Source organism: Fusarium sambucinum, chromosome II (assembly GCF_050947815.1).
Source record: "Fusarium sambucinum isolate potato_lamoka chromosome II, whole genome shotgun sequence".
Lineage (NCBI taxonomy): Eukaryota > Fungi > Ascomycota > Sordariomycetes > Hypocreales > Nectriaceae > Fusarium > Fusarium sambucinum.
In genome coordinates this window covers 248,112-267,108 of record NC_139293.1, presented here as the reverse complement: position 1 = coordinate 267,108, position 18,997 = coordinate 248,112, and the positions used below count along the sequence as shown (strand labels likewise).

General features: G+C 46.1%; 8 protein-coding genes across 8 annotated transcripts; 3 read left to right on the top strand and 5 right to left on the bottom strand.

The window, feature by feature from the left end:
- Positions 1 to 114: 114 nt before the first annotated feature.
- FSST1_006858 (uncharacterized protein) lies at positions 115 to 1,101 on the bottom strand (the record flags this gene model as incomplete). The annotated part of the gene is made up of 3 exons (XM_083236412.1): positions 115 to 416; positions 477 to 664; positions 716 to 1,101. The coding sequence occupies 3 exons, from the start codon at positions 1,099 to 1,101 to the stop codon at positions 115 to 117; spliced, it is 876 nt and encodes a 291-aa protein (XP_083082819.1).
- Positions 1,102 to 2,148: 1,047 nt separating this feature from the next.
- FSST1_006857 (uncharacterized protein) lies at positions 2,149 to 5,823 on the top strand (the record flags this gene model as incomplete). Its single annotated transcript, XM_083236411.1, has 1 exon — positions 2,149 to 5,823. One exon carries the CDS (start codon positions 2,149 to 2,151, stop codon positions 5,821 to 5,823), a length of 3,675 nt encoding a protein of 1,224 aa, XP_083082818.1.
- A 565-nt stretch (positions 5,824 to 6,388) lies between these two features.
- FSST1_006856 (uncharacterized protein) lies at positions 6,389 to 7,944 on the bottom strand (the record flags this gene model as incomplete). The annotated part of the gene is made up of 2 exons (XM_083236410.1): positions 6,389 to 7,848; positions 7,908 to 7,944. The coding sequence occupies 2 exons, from the start codon at positions 7,942 to 7,944 to the stop codon at positions 6,389 to 6,391; spliced, it is 1,497 nt and encodes a 498-aa protein (XP_083082817.1).
- A 728-nt stretch (positions 7,945 to 8,672) lies between these two features.
- FSST1_006855 (fungal specific transcription factor domain-containing protein) lies at positions 8,673 to 10,676 on the bottom strand (the record flags this gene model as incomplete). The annotated part of the gene is made up of 4 exons (XM_083223856.1): positions 8,673 to 9,059; positions 9,116 to 9,404; positions 9,450 to 9,870; positions 9,932 to 10,676. 4 exons carry the CDS (start codon positions 10,674 to 10,676, stop codon positions 8,673 to 8,675), a joined length of 1,842 nt encoding a protein of 613 aa, XP_083082816.1.
- Positions 10,677 to 11,744: 1,068 nt separating this feature from the next.
- Positions 11,745 to 13,487, bottom strand: FSST1_006854 (alpha-keto acid decarboxylase family protein; the record flags this gene model as incomplete). Its single annotated transcript, XM_083236409.1, has 1 exon — positions 11,745 to 13,487. One exon carries the CDS (start codon positions 13,485 to 13,487, stop codon positions 11,745 to 11,747), a length of 1,743 nt encoding a protein of 580 aa, XP_083082815.1.
- A 476-nt stretch (positions 13,488 to 13,963) lies between these two features.
- FSST1_006853 (uncharacterized protein) lies at positions 13,964 to 14,490 on the top strand (the record flags this gene model as incomplete). The annotated part of the gene is made up of 3 exons (XM_083236408.1): positions 13,964 to 14,128; positions 14,179 to 14,331; positions 14,407 to 14,490. 3 exons carry the CDS (start codon positions 13,964 to 13,966, stop codon positions 14,488 to 14,490), a joined length of 402 nt encoding a protein of 133 aa, XP_083082814.1.
- A 1,397-nt stretch (positions 14,491 to 15,887) lies between these two features.
- FSST1_006852 (PhzF family phenazine biosynthesis protein) lies at positions 15,888 to 16,942 on the top strand (the record flags this gene model as incomplete). Its single annotated transcript, XM_083236405.1, has 3 exons — positions 15,888 to 15,912; positions 15,969 to 15,996; positions 16,048 to 16,942. 3 exons carry the CDS (start codon positions 15,888 to 15,890, stop codon positions 16,940 to 16,942), a joined length of 948 nt encoding a protein of 315 aa, XP_083082813.1.
- A 443-nt stretch (positions 16,943 to 17,385) lies between these two features.
- Positions 17,386 to 18,650, bottom strand: FSST1_006851 (G protein-coupled glucose receptor regulating Gpa2-domain-containing protein; the record flags this gene model as incomplete). Its single annotated transcript, XM_083236404.1, has 3 exons — positions 17,386 to 18,119; positions 18,172 to 18,435; positions 18,491 to 18,650. 3 exons carry the CDS (start codon positions 18,648 to 18,650, stop codon positions 17,386 to 17,388), a joined length of 1,158 nt encoding a protein of 385 aa, XP_083082812.1.
- Positions 18,651 to 18,997: the final 347 nt, after the last annotated feature.

The window sequence follows — 18,997 nt, the reverse complement described above, 5'->3', positions numbered from 1 at the left end:
ACGATTATCAGTCTCCCAATGATCGCCAGTTATTCCCATGTAGCGAATGTCCAGTCAATTGATAGCCATAAGTCCCTCCCTTAACACTACCAGAAGACCTCGCTCTCGTCTAGACTAGGGGTTCTTGTCCAAATAGTGTACAAAATAATCATCCTTCAACTCATCCTGATCCCTGGCCACATAGAACAAATGGTTAATCCCATTAGCTCTGACCACAGACAGCTGACTGTCCTGCGCAATAGTCTGGGTACCAACAGTTTGAGGGAAACCCCAAGACCCGTTCACTTTCATCACGCGTTGAATACCTCCAGAATTCGTTCTTCCGCAGTAGTAGAGATAGACAGTACCGGAGTCAAACACAACGGCGAGTGGACTATTACGCTGCATATCTCCCGTCGTCCCGATTGCTGCGCCGGCTAGAGGTTGCAAGTTAATGATTGAAGTTTCTAGACTAGATCAGAATGAGTGTTACTCACGTGTCTCACTGCCAACAGTGTATTCCACGAGAAAACTTCCTTCGTAGATGACTTTTCGCTGTTGGTTCTCTGTATCATACCAGGCACAAGCGAAAGAATTAATCCATAGATCATGGGTCCAGGTCAATTGGGTTACCTGCGAGCCACCAATTTGACGTTCAAATAGAGCTCTGCCATTGCCAAAAGATCTAATATTGTTAGCTTGCTTTAGTTTCAAAACGAATCGGATATTCTATCACCTGCTAAAGTAAACCCAAGCATTATCATCGTTGGCACAAGACGTAAGCGTGGTATGTCCGATATCTACCACGTCATGCTCCTGGTACAAAGGCGAGACTTCAGAAAGGTTGCGTTCGTCGTTGTTGGTGACTTTGAACGGGTTATCCGTTGTGAGAGCAAAAACCTTTTCTGAACCCTGGAGGCTCACGCTCGTCATATGGGATGGGTTGGTAATGTATTGGCCATCGCCGACATCCTGAGGAACTTGTATGTTGTCGTCTACGTCGGCATCTTCAGTTCCAGACCAGAGGGCAAGACCGAGCTGAGCTTTCTCGGTGCAATAGAATAGTTTGATGACCTTGTCGCCCGGGACGCTCTTGTCGATTACGGCTGTGATGGGAGCCATACTTGATATTATGGTCTGTTCTCGTGTTTCTTGGACAGGGAGAAAGTCTGGGTCGGGGAGATTCTCAGATCAATTTAGGTGGGCGGTCGAATAACCCCTTCATCTTGCCTCTTTTCTCATTCCTTTAGAACCAGGGTATTTTTACCGCTCAAACTTTGCGTCATACTGACTGAGAGTAACATGTCGGGCAGCCTCTAGGCATGAATGCAGTGTGGCTTTACCTCGCTTGCGTGATGATTATCTTGGCTTCTGAGGTGCTGACGGCAGATACGTAAAACATGTTGTGAATGAGTCACTTATAGGCATGGTGACAAAACAGGTAATACGTGTCTGTGATACAACAAAGTAAACATCTCGGTGTATCGTGGATGTCTTTCTGCATGTTTCACTCCAACGGGTTTTTTGCACAACATTTTATGTCTGCATATCGGCCGGACACTTCCCCGCCTCTGATCTTTACTTGATTCGTTTTAGTCGATCGCCTTCGGGATCTCATCGCCCCGGCCCGTGTTTAGCCAACCCGCTTTTATCTTATCTGCATCCGAATTGAACTTGTTGCATGGACGGATGATCAAGCGCGTTGTATAACAATTGTAAGACATGATTCTCTTGTGCTATTCGACAATGAATGCCTAGACATACTATTGCATCAAGTCTCACTGTCTCCCCGCGCCTCGTTAGTTGCATTTCCATCATGCAGTATGTTCCAAGATAGCCTATGTTGCAGTCACTGTGTTCCTGTGTAAATTACTGCATCTGCCAAGTGACGGAGGTATGAATTGGGGGTGGACATGTCCTGATTCACAATCCCATATTGGGCGTAGGTTTTTTGGTTGGGTTATCTCATCATCTCCATACACCGATCTACTTTCATTCACTTCGCCCGTCTCCAATCTATCAATTCTTGTAGCCCAAATTCATATTCTTCTTCAACAACTCATTGATCAGGTCAACTTTCTTTTCTGACCTTGAAACTATCCTTCCTTCATTACCTTGCAGTCTGAATCCATTCGGCACAGTCAGTGACGAGAGCATCAGTAAGACACCATGGGTATCTACCCTGGAGGAAAAAGCACGCGTATCGATTCTCCGCGCCATCTCGCGCTACGTCACTACCGACGCGTTATTTCCACCAATCAAGTCAAAGCCTCTTCCCAACCATCAACATTCCTAGCAAATGGTGAAGCCGTCAAAGAAGAAGTCGATCCCTTGGCCCCAGGTGAACAGAAACTCAACTCATTCTGGGCCCCTGGGATCGAAGCAGGTCCCAAACATACCATCTCTGTCACGCAGAGTATCAATGCAAATGGAGAAACACTCGATCTAGAAGCTGATCAAAGCTTCTATGTTGATGCACCCCAATTCTCTCTACCTGATGGGAGCGTTCACTCTACGTATCCTCCAGCTGGGTACAGTGATGATCATCGTATCTTGCCTCATGTCGTCTTGACTGATCCTCATCTCCCGTGGGAGAGACTGGGCAGTCCGAAAGCTGGCACCAACAAGGAACTCAAGGCTCAAATGAAAATGCTAGCCTTGAATCCTACTAGCCAAGGGGCTCCACCACGCAACCGTGTACCTTGGCTTGTCATTTTCTCCTTCTCTCAAGATGAGTTGAGACTACCCCCAGAGCACCTGGATGGTTCCGGAAGCATCTTTCGTAATACCAGTAGTGGTGTCATCAAACCCGTCAAACAGTCATCCACCATGGCAGTCAGCATGAGTATCGCGGACTTGTGGAAGTTGACCTCTGAAGTGACAACTCCCGTCACGCCGAGACTCGGTCCTGACTCCATGGCAGAAAGCCGTGGCGACTTTATCTTCGTGCCGCCAGACCTGTTCACCAGTCTCTTCTCGACCTTTGACGGGAAGGGTGATCGGGTCAAGGGTGCTAGCCCCGAGACATCGCAGTACCAATACCTTGCTCATGTTCGCAAGATCAATGGTTCTGGAATGGCTCTCGCTGGTGTTGAAGATACAGCCGTCTTCAGCATCGTTGTGGGTAATAGGTCTGGCCCTCTTGACAATACCATTCCAACCACTATGTGCGCACATCTCGTCTCAATCGAAGGTGTCGAGGCGATGAGCTATCCGACTCAGGCGCACAAGTACGTGGCTCTTTCGTCACTGTACAGTTGGAACTACACGGTTCTTCCACCAAATACACTCAACGTCCCAGACGCTTTTAAGAGTATTGGTCGCACCCTCAATGTGTTGCGAGCACCAGAAGAAGTCATCACGCCTCTGCAAAAGTCAGACGACAAGATCAAACAACTAGTCGGACGCCGCCTGACTGATGGATACACCCTGGTGAAATACAGGACCCAAACAGGCGAGGCGACAGTGGCACTTTATCGTGGTCCCTTCACGCCTACATATGTCCCAACTTTGGAACATCTGACCAAGTGCTCAACATCAGGATTGGACTTGCAGATCCTCGATAAGCAGATCGGCATCATGGACATCACATACTCTGTTGCATGGCAAGTCGGACGTACAATGGCTCTTGGTGATCAAGCATTTGTGGCTGCTCTGGGACGTGTACGAAGCGAGGTTCACGCAGACGCAGCCAAACAAGTCAAGATCAATGCTGTCAAAGATGTCAGAGACACCGCGTTTAGAACTAGGAATGATCTCTTGGAAGACCTTTCTTCTATGGTCAAGGGTTTGGCTGATGTTCACCTTCACAAACGAGACTCAGACTCTGAGCTGGGAAGGGCACGACCTGGAAGACCTATCTTTAGACATGGAGGACCTAAGAGACGTTGGTTCCATAAAAGGCTCCGACGTCGTGATCGGCCCACCCTTTCGTTCTCTTCGCCTGTCTTTGAAGACAAGTATCCAGATGCTGCGCTACACTCTGCTCGTAGACTGGCCTCGAGTCGATCTGGTGATCCATATGACGAGATGAATGATCCGCAGTCTTCAGATTGGATGACTGTGCTCTCATGGCTGGTCGATCGTATGTTTCTTGCCGGTGTTCCAGCACACTGCCTTCTCCCAGACCCGTCATACCTCGGCGAAGAAAGCCTTCGTTTCTTCCATATCGATAGGAACTGGGTAGACGCCATGATCGATGGAGCTCTTTCTCTGGCGAATCACTTCGGCACCGATGAGGACCGTGTGGCTATCAAGAAGGCTCTCAATGACTACATCGGCCGTGTCCCCGACGGAATGAATCATCGTGTGCAGATACCAGCTTATGGATTCTACCTCCGTTCCGATCTGGTGACCATGTTTCCAGACCTTCGGGTGGAAGTCTTATCCGACGACTCTGCTCTTAGAGCTGCTGGGCAAGATCCTCCTGCTGGTGCACCTCTTCTGCGACACGAGATTATTGCCGATGGAGTCATGATGGCTTTCATGGATCGCGCGCCTGGATCTGCACAGTTCTCGTCTCTGGTTTTCACGCAACCTGCCCATCAACAGCGGTTTGCTGTTGCTGGAGGGCTTTCAACTGGGGAGATCAAGGTAGATATCAGACGGCAATACACCGTTGACCAGAGTATTCGGGACACCGACGGAGACAAACGCAAGGTATTGAAGGAAGTCGCGTACACTCCCTCCTCAGCCAACAACATATTCACATGGAACTCCCAGCCCAACCAGAATCTCAACGACTTGCGAATCCTCCGTCTGCCCGCATTCGCAGATCTTCAGCTTGAAACCTTGCAGAAGGATATGGGGAAGCAACCAGGCACAAACGCACCTTACTTTGAAGATGACACTTCAACTTCAGCGTTATTCGCCATGCAGCTGAATGATCCCATCTACAACTTGACAATTAATATGCGTGACTCTTCCAGCGCCTCGCGAGCATTAGCTGATCTGGCACCGCCTGACTCTGGAGATGGAAGCCCTGAGGTGAGGACCATCAATATGCTACAGGCAGTGCGAGTGAAGAAGCTCTCTATGCCTGGTGCCGAGGTAGTCACTGCAGCTATTGAAGATGATTTAGATCAGGATGAACAAGGAGATATTAGCAGTTATGATGGGTGGGACTACTCGAGACCTACGGCCTACGCGCCTTCTCACGATGGCCTGTCAACTTGTCTAGCACCTCATGTCAAAACCCTACCACTTCGTAGTGGTTCAATCACCAGCGCCCCTGCTATTTCCCCCAGCACAATATCAATGGGCCAATCTGGAACCCTTTCAAGCAAAAGACCACCAGAATCAGAGCCAGGATCAGCACCAAGGTTTCTCATACGTGTCAGCAGTAACTCAACCGACATCCATGATCAAGTCATCCTAGACAGGACAAATCTTCCCCAGGACCTAATCTTTTCCATCGTCATCAAGCAAAGCGAGATCAACCAGTACTTGCTAATGGAACTAACCATCGACATCGCGCTTGGATCCAACGACCCGACATACTTTTTGATGTCCAACTACACCGGTCCAGGCGCACACATGTTGACGAATCTGCGCTTCAACGTCATTCCTACGACTTTTCATGATACGAATCATAATCAGTATTACCTGCGTATTCGGCTTCTGCCTAGGGCTGAGAAAGGATGGGTTATTGCCCCGACTGTCAAGGAGTTGAGTTTCCTCTTGGGCCTGGCTAGTATTAATGCTCCGAAGGGCGGGTTTGGAAGTACGACTGCGACTATTCAGTCTCGAGCTAGGTACTGCAGAAATCCGGCTATGGTGATGGATGACGTCAATATCATGATTGTTGAGAATCCTCCAGTCACAGTAACAGTGGCGATACAGTAAAGGTCTTCTGGGGGTTATAGTTGCACAGCCAGCCTGAATATATAGTAGGACGTCACGAAAGCTCCTCTATTCTATCAGTCCCGCAGAATTCTACAGCAGTAAAAAGCAACCTTGAATTAATAATGTCCGTTAGGTGTTTTGACATAACCTGTCCTTTAGGGTTTCCCAATGACTTGAGTCGTCTGGCTAATGTAAGCAGGTAAGAAAGATAGTAATATGATAAGTATTTGCAGAGGAAAGCGTATTTCCCCTGGCTACCAAAATTCTAATATATATGCGAGATACTAGTTTATATGCATATTTAATCCAGATGGTTTTATTTGGGTTTATTCTGCCTAATTAATATTATTATATCTAAAATAGATATTAGCAAATTATTAAAAATTATAACTTATTCTTAGATTCTAAAAAATATACTTTTACTTGGTTTTTAAGCGTGATCAATAAGCAACCTGGTAACGCAAAGATCATGCCCAAGCTAGTAGCAAACGCATCTATATAGAAACACTAAATCTCTCTTAACTCTCTTTAGCTATCTGATATATAACAGCATATAATATCATGTTTAGCATGAATCGAGATCCCGACTTGTCCAATGGAAATCGGACACTATCGAGCCATATTGTATATCAAAGGTTGTTGATGTCTCTCTGGCATTGATATCGATGTTGGCCATATAGTGTGTATGATATGGACTTCCTTTGTTCTTGATAGCCTTCATTTGCGACGGCTGGATGGAGATTCGAGGTAGCATTGCTCCAGGTTGCGAGATTTTATGAGCCATCTGAATCACGGGAGCCTTGTTCTTGACCACAACATCGTTTCTTACAGCAGCTTCAATGGTAACAGTCAAGTTGCCATCATGCACTTGACTTTGAAGACAAGACTTGGACTGAACGAAAAGGAGCTCATCCTGAATGGGATAACCACCGGTGCCTTGATTGTCGAAAACAACCTCTTTCTGGTTCTCTGACTTGAGGTGGATATCAAATGCCTTGAGGTCGGTCGTCGCATTATACTCAGTAGTAAATTGATACCAGGTAAATATCTCGTTAAAGAAGCCAAAGGATTGGCCGCCTCCGACCATGCGAGAAGCCTTCACTGTCGATCTCTTTCCGCTCTTGGAAATAAGGCTCAAGGAGACTTGAAGGGTGTCGGCATCGCGGTTGGTTCCTGTACTTGTACGAACTCGAATCCTACCCTCCAGGGTAACGCCCGACTGCTTGCCAGAGGGTTCGAGCTTGGTGATATAGGGCTTGATATCAATGAGTTCGATGGGCGCACTTAGCTTGACAGCAGAAGGGACAGTGTCAATGAGACGCTCAAAGACAGTTGCACAGGTACGCTGGAAAGTTTTGGGGTCCTTCATTTTGGTCATAGTAACATTCCTGTCAGAACCAAAGATGCGCTTATCAGAGTTCGTGGTCTCATTTCGACCAAACACAAGTGGGTTCACGCCACTGCTACCAAGATACTCTTTCACGACAACGTTGTCGAAGTCAGCGGAAGTACTGTCGAACTTGGGCTTGTTTGACGGAGACGGCTTTCCTCCTGCAATTTGAGGATTTTCAGTACTGTGCACGCCTCCAACAGTGTGACCGCAAGCCACCAAAGCAATCATCTCCTCCTTCGTAAAACCAGCTTTCGTAAATGCTGTCATGGCACTTTGGAGATTATGCTCAGGCTTTGGCACGCCTGTCTGTCCCGCTCTGACAGCGTCAATGCGACCCATGCGGAGGGGCACTTTTTGTCCGCCGCAGCTAGCAACGGATGATACGAGACTCAAAGCCAGCATATCAGCCCCGCTGGACCGAGGAGAAACGAACTCGTGTAGTTCGGACAGAGTATGGTTGAAGGCCGCCCCGTTGTTCTCGTCGCGGTGTGTTTCGAACATGATTGAGGCATCGAGGCCGCCGGTGCCTTTGCTTTTGTCATGAGTAATAGTATCGTGAAATACAGTTCTTATCCACTCGGCCGCAACCTGTCTTCCCTCCTCATTGGAATTAAAACCGCAAGGCACAACCACTAGAAATAGTCAGGAACAAAACAAGATATTGCATAAGTAATCAAGAGTTGCTTCTTACGGTCTGTAAAGCCAAAACGGATTGTCCCAGACTGCATGGCGTATAAGTCCTCCAGAAAATCACTTTCGGCTGGCCATACATATTTGGCCTGCGTATTGCCGGCCAACAGGAAGAAACTCGTTATCTGGAGTACTTTAATCATAATGACTGCGCTATGAGATATGAAATCAGTGGTAAATTAAATTGCTGAGACTGGCCAAGTGTAATAACAAGATTTAGGAGATAGGACGCCAGGACAAGGCGTAGTAGATAAAATCAATCAATATTTATTATTTCACGGGAGGTCTACTCTGTGAGCGCTCCTCATTCCCTTCAATACATTTTTCTTGGCACTTTAAACGAGTTATTTTTAGTTCCTGCTTCTAGAATACGAAGAACAGAAATCCGGTGTCGCCGGTATTATATGCAAAAGGGTGGACCAAAATGATGCTGAGATCAAGGGTCTAGGATACCAGCGTACCAGTAGCCAATCATATTACAATAATAGGTAATCCGAAGCTCTAGACAGAGTCCCGTGCATCTTTTACTATAAACAGATGCTCTAGTGTTATCATTTAAAACTTTAGCCAATGCAGATTGGTTAAAACACGGATCCGTCGGCAAAAATAACTCCACACTGGAATAGAGTCCAAATGAATACGAGGTTCCAGTATAGTTCAAGCATAGGGTAATGCCCCCTAGCCCCTGTATATCTTTCGCAGATAACAAATTCATCTAGCAGGTTGATTAGCTAGATTTCTAAGATTCTAGTATACATGCGAGATACTAGTTTATGTGCGTATTCAATCCAGGGTGGTCCGCAAGACTGGCCCAGAAGTCAACTTCGAAATCCGACGGTTCAAGATTAGCGAATAAGTTTAGATCGCTGGCCAGATTCCTATTATCGGAGTCTTGATTTTGCGTCTGCTGGCTTCTAAAAGAAGTACCATCAGCTAGAGTGTTGAGCAGGCTTTGCATGGTCCTTGTTGCGCGACCAAAGAGAGCAAAGTTCGCCTCGCCTGCCCTAACAATAGCTCCAACTTTGAGATTCGCAACCAAGATGTTGAGATCTTGAATACATTTGGTCCGTTGTCCAGCCCAGTCGTCACATGCTGGAAGGTTCAGGAGAGACAAAGATATAATTCCGGCTGCAGGTAAGCCATACTGAGCAACCTAACAAGCTGTCTGTTAGCTCAGCATCGATGCGGAGTTCTATGCCAAGATTTCACCTTCCATGTCAGAGATATACCCGAATTGACAAGCCTATCACGTAGCATGATTGCTTCAGTGACGATAGAAAGCATCTCCCCTGCTATCGCTAATAAGTCTCCTCCTGGATACTCTAATTGTCGCGAGGACGCAAGGTGAAGTAAGAAAAGAGTATGCAGATAGTCTAAACGGATTCCGATAAGAAGGTCATTGGAGAACGGGGCGGCGTCACTGAGTTTAAGACTCTGCGTTAACTTAAAATGCTCAGGTAGAATATTCCAAGCATTTTCGATCTCCTTAAAGATTTGCCTGACATTGTTAAAATTACTCCCAATAGTCATTGAATTTACTCACGCTGCTCTGACACTACTAGAATTGTCCAAGTCTGAAGGAGGATTCCGCCGAGCGAATATTAGTATATCTTCCTTGAGAAATGAAAATCTCCCACGGCATCTGGTATCGGCCATATGGTTAAAAGGCTCTCTGGCATTATATACACTTTGCGAATTGGCGTTTAAATCAGTAGTAGGCATGTCGTCCTGCCATAAGTTCGAATCATTCGAAGGTAGCACAGAGGTGCAGTATTCACGAGCTATCCGGGGTGGCCGACCAAGAAATACTGCAAGCATCTTATCAGCGGTATAAATTCGTGCAAAGGCCGCCTGACGTAACTGTGTAATGAATGGAGGAACCGTTGAGGTATCGGGTATTTGATGATATCCCAGTGCAAAAAGACTGCTGCTAACATCTCCCATCCTTCTCCACGAGTGATAGCCTAGGCTCAACCTGTTAGTTGATCCAATGATATAAAACGTATCTGCCCTATGAGCACGTACTTTGATCTCCATCGACCTGTGTATGTATGATCATGTTTTCATATTGCAAAACAAGCTGAAGATCATTGAGGCTATCAAGTGATAGACATGACTCGACACAGAGGTCTCCAATAGACATCAATGTTTTGGCCAAAGCCACCCTTTCCTGGTGCGATATGTAAAGTGGCGTAAACGATGGGGTATCCATGACTGCTCGACACGCTGCGGTCAGGAAGATGCCCAGTACTTCGAGCTTCAGATTATCTCCCAGGGTCTGACTAAAGAACTCTTCATTGCTTGATGTTACTGTTAAATTGACTGGCTGTCGACTGTTCTTTAGCAGCCATCGGGCCTTTTGTTCTGATGGCTCTGGACTTGGGCCTGTGCTCCATTGCAGCCAAAACGTGACCGCCGCATCAGAAAATCGCGCGGTAAGCGGCTCCGCCAAAGCCAAGTTAGTCCCTGAAGCATTCCAACTCTGTATGAGGTTGCGTAATTGAGTGACCTTGAGTTGTAGGAGGTATTTTAACAACTGGCGGACTCTGTCTATAGTGTCTAGACACTCGTCCGGTAGGGGCCTCTCAGTGCCGCACTCAAAGAAAACCGAGTCTTGTAGTAAATTTGATTTCCCGTTATTATGGGTGCTGTTAGCCATTTGAGCAAAAATGGTTGAATGGCTGGATTGACCAAGGAAGCCCGGGTTGGGATACCGGTGCGTTGCTGGTGAAGGTGTCTCGGCTGGTGTAGATACTACAACAGTAGGCATCGGTGATAGATGGCGCCTGTAATTCTTAGTGCTATTCAAATACTTTTAATCTCATGGCTTACCTTGATCGATCACTGTCCGGTATTGTTCTTTTGAACGGTAGGTTTCGATATGTACAGTCCGCTTCTTGGCCTCGGGCTTGACATCTGGCACACACGGGTCTCTCGTGACTACAAGCAAGCTTGGAACGTCTACATGGGTCACATGCTGCAAGACGTGCGCTCATATTACGCTGGCCTATATGTTTCGGCATTTTTGGTTGACATCAGGTGTAAGGGAATGCTGTCATTAGTAATTCAGCCATCGAGCCTAGTAAAAGAACTCCCCAAACACCGGAATATACATAATCCGCTACAATGGTTAGTCACTCCACAACTTAGACTTCACTCTAGGTTAGTATGATATCTTTAGGTCATACCCAGATTCCTCATTTTCTTCAGAGTTTTTAACAAAGGTTAATCTGTCGGCGTAGATCAAATTTCACTGTAGGTTAGTATTGTGATGGGAATTATCTGTTTTTGACGTGAAATGATCTAATGGCCTTACTGTGTCTAAACGTAATTACTGAAACTAGTTGTTTTCTCAATCGATTAGAGTGGCCTTCAACTAGTGATTCGAGCTTTCTATTGTACTTCACTGGCTTTTCTGTATTGTCAATACTTAAGACGGTGTGTTTCAGCATGCCTGGGATTGTCAATTTTATAAGCACTGCATAAGAAATTTTGTTTTACTCGCAGAATCTTCGACCTCGTCATGGAGGAACGTACGGCAAAGCTGAAAATGGGAAACCGAGCTGTTTTATCAAATGTTTAGAAATAAGCCCGCCTTATGACCGCGTCGATGGTGTGGCTCCACGAGCGGGACCAGAAAGCTACTGATTTGCTGCAGCCAAAACGTTCGAGTGCTAAATGTGACAAGCTGAGGATACTTCATTCAGGAATTTGTCATCGTTAGTTTCAAGCACAATCGGCCAAATCAAAGAAAGGACAGGTTGAAATGTTTATTTGCAACGCCTCATCTAAGCCGATTCTTTCTAATTTGCTCTAGTGATCTTTATCAATTAATCCCTCACCCCCCTCGATTTCTTTTGATAAGATACTGCACAAACGATACCAGCGACTGTGGAGCATCGGCCATATCCATAGTCACCTCAATCATAGTGAGCCCCTTACCCTCTTGAAGTTCTGGTTTCTGTAATACAGTTTGGAGCTCCCCCCAGTTGTTAGCCAAAAAAGTATTGACAGGATATGTTGGGTCATTCTTAGGTGCCCCGAAATAGTAAGGTGCTTCCAAGTTTCTCCAGGGTTGCACATCATTGTAGTTCTCATCAAAACCATGGATAATCCGTTCAATTGTATATCCGCGATTGTTAAGCACAAAGACGATAATGTCAATCTTGTTTCGAATCATATCGCTGATAGATTGGGCAGTCATCTGAAGACTTCCATCTCCTTCAAACACAATGGTTCGACCTGCGGGTCGAGTACCCTCCTGTTGCATTTCTCTCTGAGCTAGCGAGGCACCTTGGGCAGCAGCGAGCATATATCCAATGGAAAGCCAGATTGTCGAGTTGATAAGGGTGGTGTTATCGGGAAGAAAGAGGCTCTGGCCACCATAGGACGCTGTACCTGTCTCCGTCAGGATTATATCACCCTCGCGGATAAACTTCGAAATAAGAAGCCAGAATGAATATTGATCCACCATATCGTCTCCTTTGGGCGTTGGGAGATCCTTCAGCATCTTTTCATAAGAAGGGCACTCAGTAGGGTAGGGTTCTGGAGCCGAGAGTTGAACGGGCCCAAGTCGCTCGCACAGCTTTTGGAGAGCAGACTTCACCGAGAGGGTACGATCAACGTCATCACACCCATCCCAATGGATAGCGTACTTGTCGAACGTAATCGTGACTTGTGGATCCGGCAGGGCTGTGAAACCGAAAGTGTTTGTTTCAGAATTGAGAGGTCCAAAACGAAGGACCAGATCCCGAGAGTTAGCCCAGGCCTGATGTTCTGTAGTACCTGCCGAACCAAAATGAACGCCGTGAAAGTTAGGCAAGGCTTCACCAACAATCCCCTTGCCTCCGGGACTTGTCAAAACGGGAATGCCCGTCAGCTTGGCCAACTCGTTGATTTCATCCTTGATGTCAAAACGGCCAGCAAACATGTCCACAAGTATCAATGGCTTCCTGCTTTGTTGGATGCGCGTGACAAGGGTGTCGACGACTTGATCCTCATATGACTCGTCGTAATTGGCCATAGAGAGATCTAGCAGTGACGTGAGAGCCGGGACTTGGGCTTTGACCATGTCTGTTGGCACCTCGATGTATACAGGCCGACTATGACGAAGACACTCCTTCAGTACTCCATCGATCATCTGTGGAGCGGTTGAAACATCCTTGAGGTTTGCTTGAGCAACGGTAATTGATTTCTGCATATCCGCAAATACTCGGAAATTCCCATCGCCTAAGGAATGATGCAAGCAAGCGCCTGCTCGCTGGGTAACCAATGGGGGGGTCCCGACGATATGCACAATTGGTGCTTTCTCGGCAAATGCGCCACCGATGGCATTAACTGCAGAAAGCTCCCCAGGGCCAAAGGAGGTGATAAGGGCACTTATGCCTTTGATCCTTGCGTAGCCATCTGCAGCATAGCCTGAGTTTAATTCATTTGCATTGCCAACCCAGCTGATGCCTGATGATTTGATCGCATCCAGTAAAGTCAGGTTGTAGTCTCCTGGAACCCCGTGAATTGAACCAACTTTGAGTTGAGCGAGCCGTGTCCAGAGGTATTGGGCAAGGTCGACCGTTTTTGTCATTTTGAGTGAAAGTGTCTTGAAAATAAGGTTTATATGAATTACTTCGTTGCAATTGGAATTGTAATTGTGTCTTTGGTTGCCTATTATACTCCATTGTATATGTATGGATTGATTCAGCGTGCATAATTAATTATAGGACCCCGATTGGTTGGAGAAGGTCGACCCATACCACTCCGATCTAGCCGATTACTCCGTATCAGTTTTTCCCCACAGTGATGTAAAGACTTGATGTTAGTGCAAAATACTATGCTTCAGGTTAATAAGGGTCGAGAGTTGTTCAGAGGTACTTTAACTTTTTTTGTTTAATAATGCCCTTTTGATTGATGAGTGGATGTGATTTATAATTAGCCTCTGTTATTTTTTGTCCTTGCCATTAACGTGATTATACTTATATAAAGAGTCTCCAATCTAACATAAACATACAACACAAAATCCTTAACTCAAGAGAACACAAGCAATCAATTTTTTAATCTACAATGGCATCGAAGTTGACAGAAGTCTCCACGCCAACAGCGCCTAGCCCCTTCCCTCAGTTTTCTCAAGCGATCAAGTGCAATGGCTTCTTGTTTTGCTCTGGGAATGCGGGACTCATTCCCGGGCCGGGTCTTAACCTCGTTAAAGGCACGGTCAAGGATCGCGCAGTATGTACCATTGTTTTTGTGGGTTGAAAAGGAGCTAATATATAGACAAGAGACAAACTTTGAAGAACATCGAGGCCACTCTTGTGGCAGGAGGAAGCAACCTCCACAATGTTGTTAAGGTGAATATCTACCTTACGGATATGCAAAACTTTGGCCTCGTTAATGAGGCTTACGATGAATTCTTTACATGGACTCCTAAACCTGTAAGTCTTGCTTTCCAACTCTATGATTGTTACTATCTTGCCTCTGTATAGATACATATCTGACAAACAAAACAGGCTCGTACATGTGTTGCGGTCCATCAATTGCCACTTGGCACAGACGTGGAAATGGAGTGCACGGCGTTTGTAGACGAATCTTAGAGAGCAGGAGGATGTTTCTCGACCCATGAATTGAAACAGTTGTTGTACTCATACGATGCCTTCTGAGTAAATTTCTGTAGTACAACAGCACCATGCATGCCCGAAATTCTACTTATCGAGTTAATATAGATCTAAATCTGCCCACTTCGAGCTGGAGTTAGGAACCCATAAGGCATTTCGTGTGAAGTAACTATTTTCAAAGCTCTCCTAGCATCTCCACATTAAGTAACGAGACCTGGAAAAAAGAAGGCGTATCTTACGGCTAAGGGTTAGCTGGCTACCCCAACTGCGTATCATTTGGGTTACAACTCATCATCACAAATTACCGCAGTAGACCTTTCAATTTGTACAGCGTGGTGGTGCACTTATTCGTTATGTTTCACTGCTATAGATAATTAAAGACATGAATTTGCGAGCGCTTGATAGCTTTTCGCTGAAGGTTCCACATCTCAATGATTGGGACTTGGCAAGCATCACATCACATACATGAGGGTCTCACTAACTCCATCGACTCCGATTACTCCGTTCCGTGCCGAATTGCTTGCTGCGATGTACGTCATCCTAGCCTGATTTCTGCATACCCGCTGCCGTACCTATGGGAATAGCAATCCATTGGCTGCATAGACTTGAATGCCAAGTAGGTGTAAGGTATAAAGGGTTTGGATAAAGGTGCGGCCAACTCAAGGACATCGACGTTCCCTAAGCGCTAGACGACTCATCGGTGTAGCCTGCAAAAACAAACACTAGTCACAGTGCAACGCCGAATTAGCAAACAAGCATGTTCTCGGCATCATGTCTCTCCTGTAACTTTCTACGATCTTTCTATTAGGGAACCCGTTTTCTGTTCACAGATTACATCTTGATCTTCATTGCGATATCGGCCGCAAGTTAGTTACTTATACCAGCCTAGATAGCCGGCAAAGTTCACAAGCGGCAAGCCCCACGTTGATTGCCATAATGAACACGTCGGTGAGACATTTTGTCCAATCGGAGTACATACTATTCGATATAAGAAATGGTTATCAAGTTTGTCTAAACTTAAGCCGACCTATTCCACTATAAAGCGAGGCAGGGTTACTAAACCTATAATAGAAAGTTGCTGTCCTGATCTCGCTTAGCAATCAGAATTCTTGTCGGAGCAATCGGGGTAATCGGTGATACATCCATATATTGTACGCATTCAGAAAAAGACGCATGTTTGGAAAGCTGAGTCAATCGACATGATAAAGCGGTCTCCCCTCTTAAGTATTTTAGACTTAATACCAAACATTTATTTTAAAAAATAGGTTAATTCGTATAAATTTATTCTAAATTCCGCCACATAATCCAAAATTCACACTCTCAACCCCTCACCGGTTAACAAGACAGTCTATTTATTTTACCACCACATCGTCAACATGTCGGCACTCGAAACTTCTTACGGTATGCCTATGCTACAAAAAAGGTCTTATTATGTTTCTGACATGGATTGACGACAGTGACAATTGATGTTTTCACCAACAAGAGGTGAGGCGCAAATATATCAGACTTACATCTACTAATCAAATTGCTTCTTAGGTTGAAGGGCAACCAGCTCGCCGTTGTCGACGGTACCAATACAGACCTCACATCACAACAGATGCAAGAGATTGCGCGGGAATTTAATTTCTCTGAAACCATTTTTATATACCAGCCACAGACAGATGAAATGCCCCAGATCCGGATCTTTACCCCCGTCAACGAGATGGAGTTTGCTGGGCACCCCGTTATTGGAGGCGGCCATGTTCTTTTTCGTCAGTTGCTTACTGGGGCCTCCGCGGACCCAATAGCTCAAAGTACCATGAATGTCAAGACAAATGCGGGAACTGTATGTCTCGAGTATGATCCGGAGCGGCAAACAGTCACGGCCCAGGTTCCACACAACGTACATCTTCACGAAACGCCAGCACCCAAGGCAAACATCTCTCGTACCCAACCAAGTTTGACTTGGGATGATATTCAAGACTCACACCCAACCTTTTCTATCGTCCAGGGGGTCACATTTGTTCTCGTCGATTTTACAAACCAGCCCGAGACCTTCAACGCCATCCAACCTGGCCCCTCTCCTGTTGTGCCTTTGGATGATCAGTGGGCTCCTTCATTCGTCGGTGTCATGTATTATCGCATTATGAACGAACACAATGAGGACGGCCAGAAGGTGTTTGATCTTCGTGTGCGTATGATAGCTATCAATCTCGAAGATCCTGCTTGCGGAAGCGGTAGCTGTTCCCTAGCCGCATACCTCGCACTACAGCACGGAAGTGCGAGTGGGAAATATCAGTTTTTCCTAGATCAAGGTTCCGAAATCGGAAGGGACAGCAATATCATTGTGGATATTTTGTTGAACGATCGTGGAGATGGGATACAGTCGGTACTGTTGTCTGGGCAAGCAGCACCTGTCACTCGGGGACAACTTTTACTACCAACCAACTAAATGAAAACAAGCACAAAATAGCTGTCACAGCGCTGTAATGAATTTTCAGCCTTATTACCGAGGGATTTTAGTTGGACTTCAGTAATACACATATCAACGAAAGGGGTACTGAGGGAAGGCTGCCACTTGGGATTGCAAGCACCAGCAGGTCTATCGAACTTGTCGGTCAAGGTCTCAAAGGCGAAGCCATCATCATGGTGCAGATAGTGATGTACGCACAAGACTACATGAAGCATTTAGGAATGGCCACACTCGAGTGGTTCAGTCACATGTTGGCACCGGGGCAGATGTCAGGGTTGTAAATGTCAATGAAAATGCAGTATGGCATTTAACATGACCGCTCAAAGAACTCCTAAGTGATAATGATTGTATTTAAAAACGTAGAATGAGAATTCTAACTAGCATAAACTTCGAATGTATTAGTTATTGTAAACATGCCGCCGTTATGGATCCAGTGTCCGGAAACTTCGCCTCTTCATCCACATTTGTATCGCACGTTGCATCTGCTCCGTGAAACTATACGTCAAAGCATTGACTAGTCCTACGAATTGCGTGCAAGCTTGCAGGCCAGTGAGCCATTTCGGTGAAGTGCCTACTGACTCAGCCAAACGGTTGGCCATACCCGGTATCCAGAGAATAATGTACGCGATAGGATATCCATTCAGAAGAAGCATTTTCCGTAGATTCGGTGATGTTGGTCCGTGTCGATATTGTCCAGGGGGGTTTGACGATTGTTGAGTGTTGTTGGTACATGGGGCTTCGGGTGAAGGACGTTCGGGCTCCGCATAAGCTGACCACTGTACTTTTCCATCGCTCGACGCTGTATCACCCTGATCTCCCTTCGATATCTCTTGGGACTCGAGTTCATATGAAGCTGCGACGGTAGTGGTGACCCAAATTCGTTGAGTATCGGACGGCTCAGTGTTATCTCGATCAACTCTCGATCGCATGTGTATGGTGTCTCCCCGGGTTGTAGACGATTGGAGACCATCTTTGAGAGAGCTAAACAAACGTCGAAGTCTGATATATATGTACGTGTAAATGGTAACTGTTGCGAGGAAGATAGCAATGCGCCAAGCGTGTGTAAGGCCATAGCGGAGGCCAAGATGATGGGACTGTATCCAGCACCAATTACCACTCACTGGGCCATATATGCCGAGACCGAGGCCAACGAAGCCTGGATGTTTATTAAGAAAGGAATCATCCAGTAAGGACTAATAAAGACTTACTGGTAATCGTGCCAGGAATCCATGCTACCACACAAATGATGACGCTCATCATCCTTGACGAGTCGTCAAGGATCTGCTGTCTCTGAACGGCTAGTAATACCGACAAGGATATGATTAAAATGTTGAAGTCGATAGCTTGTACTGAAAATTGGCCGACCCAGGCATTGGCCAGACAGGCATTGCTGGGAGGGGCTTTCGGGTCATCGTAACCCTTTTGAAGAACGAGGGTACCAGATATCGTGTTGTTGAGACTGTTGATAAAGTCTCAAGACTCCATGTTAGCCACGAATAGTGTATTACTTGGTCCTTCGATACATACCCGCAACAAGGAGGTTGACTATCAGTGCATGTCGGAAGTGACGTCGCGGTGGAGGGACAATCGCATGAAGGCAAAGAGCGAGAAAGCTCGCAGCACAAGAAAGGGTGGAGCCAACCAACGTGGGTATCGATATTGCAAGATTGACTGGAAGGTTGGCCATTGTGTCAGGTTCTGTCAAAAAGAATGAGACATTTTCTGTCCAGAGACATCTCGGCTGGAAATAGCTCAACCATATATACATGGGGTCCGAAAGCCATAAAAGCAGCCTCAAGGGTTCTCCATCAACCAAAGGAGCTTAAGGCCCGAGCAGCCGTAGAAGATCAATGGTCATATGCCAAGTTTATTGAACTTACTATCTAGTGTCAACCAGGTGCTTTGACATAACCTGTCAGGTTTAGCGGGACAAAGCCGCAGTTCAAGGTTTCCTAATGGCTACGGCAGTACAAGACGTCGTTAATCTTGCCTCGAATTGGAAAACTATGGGACATTTGCCGTTTTATCAATCAG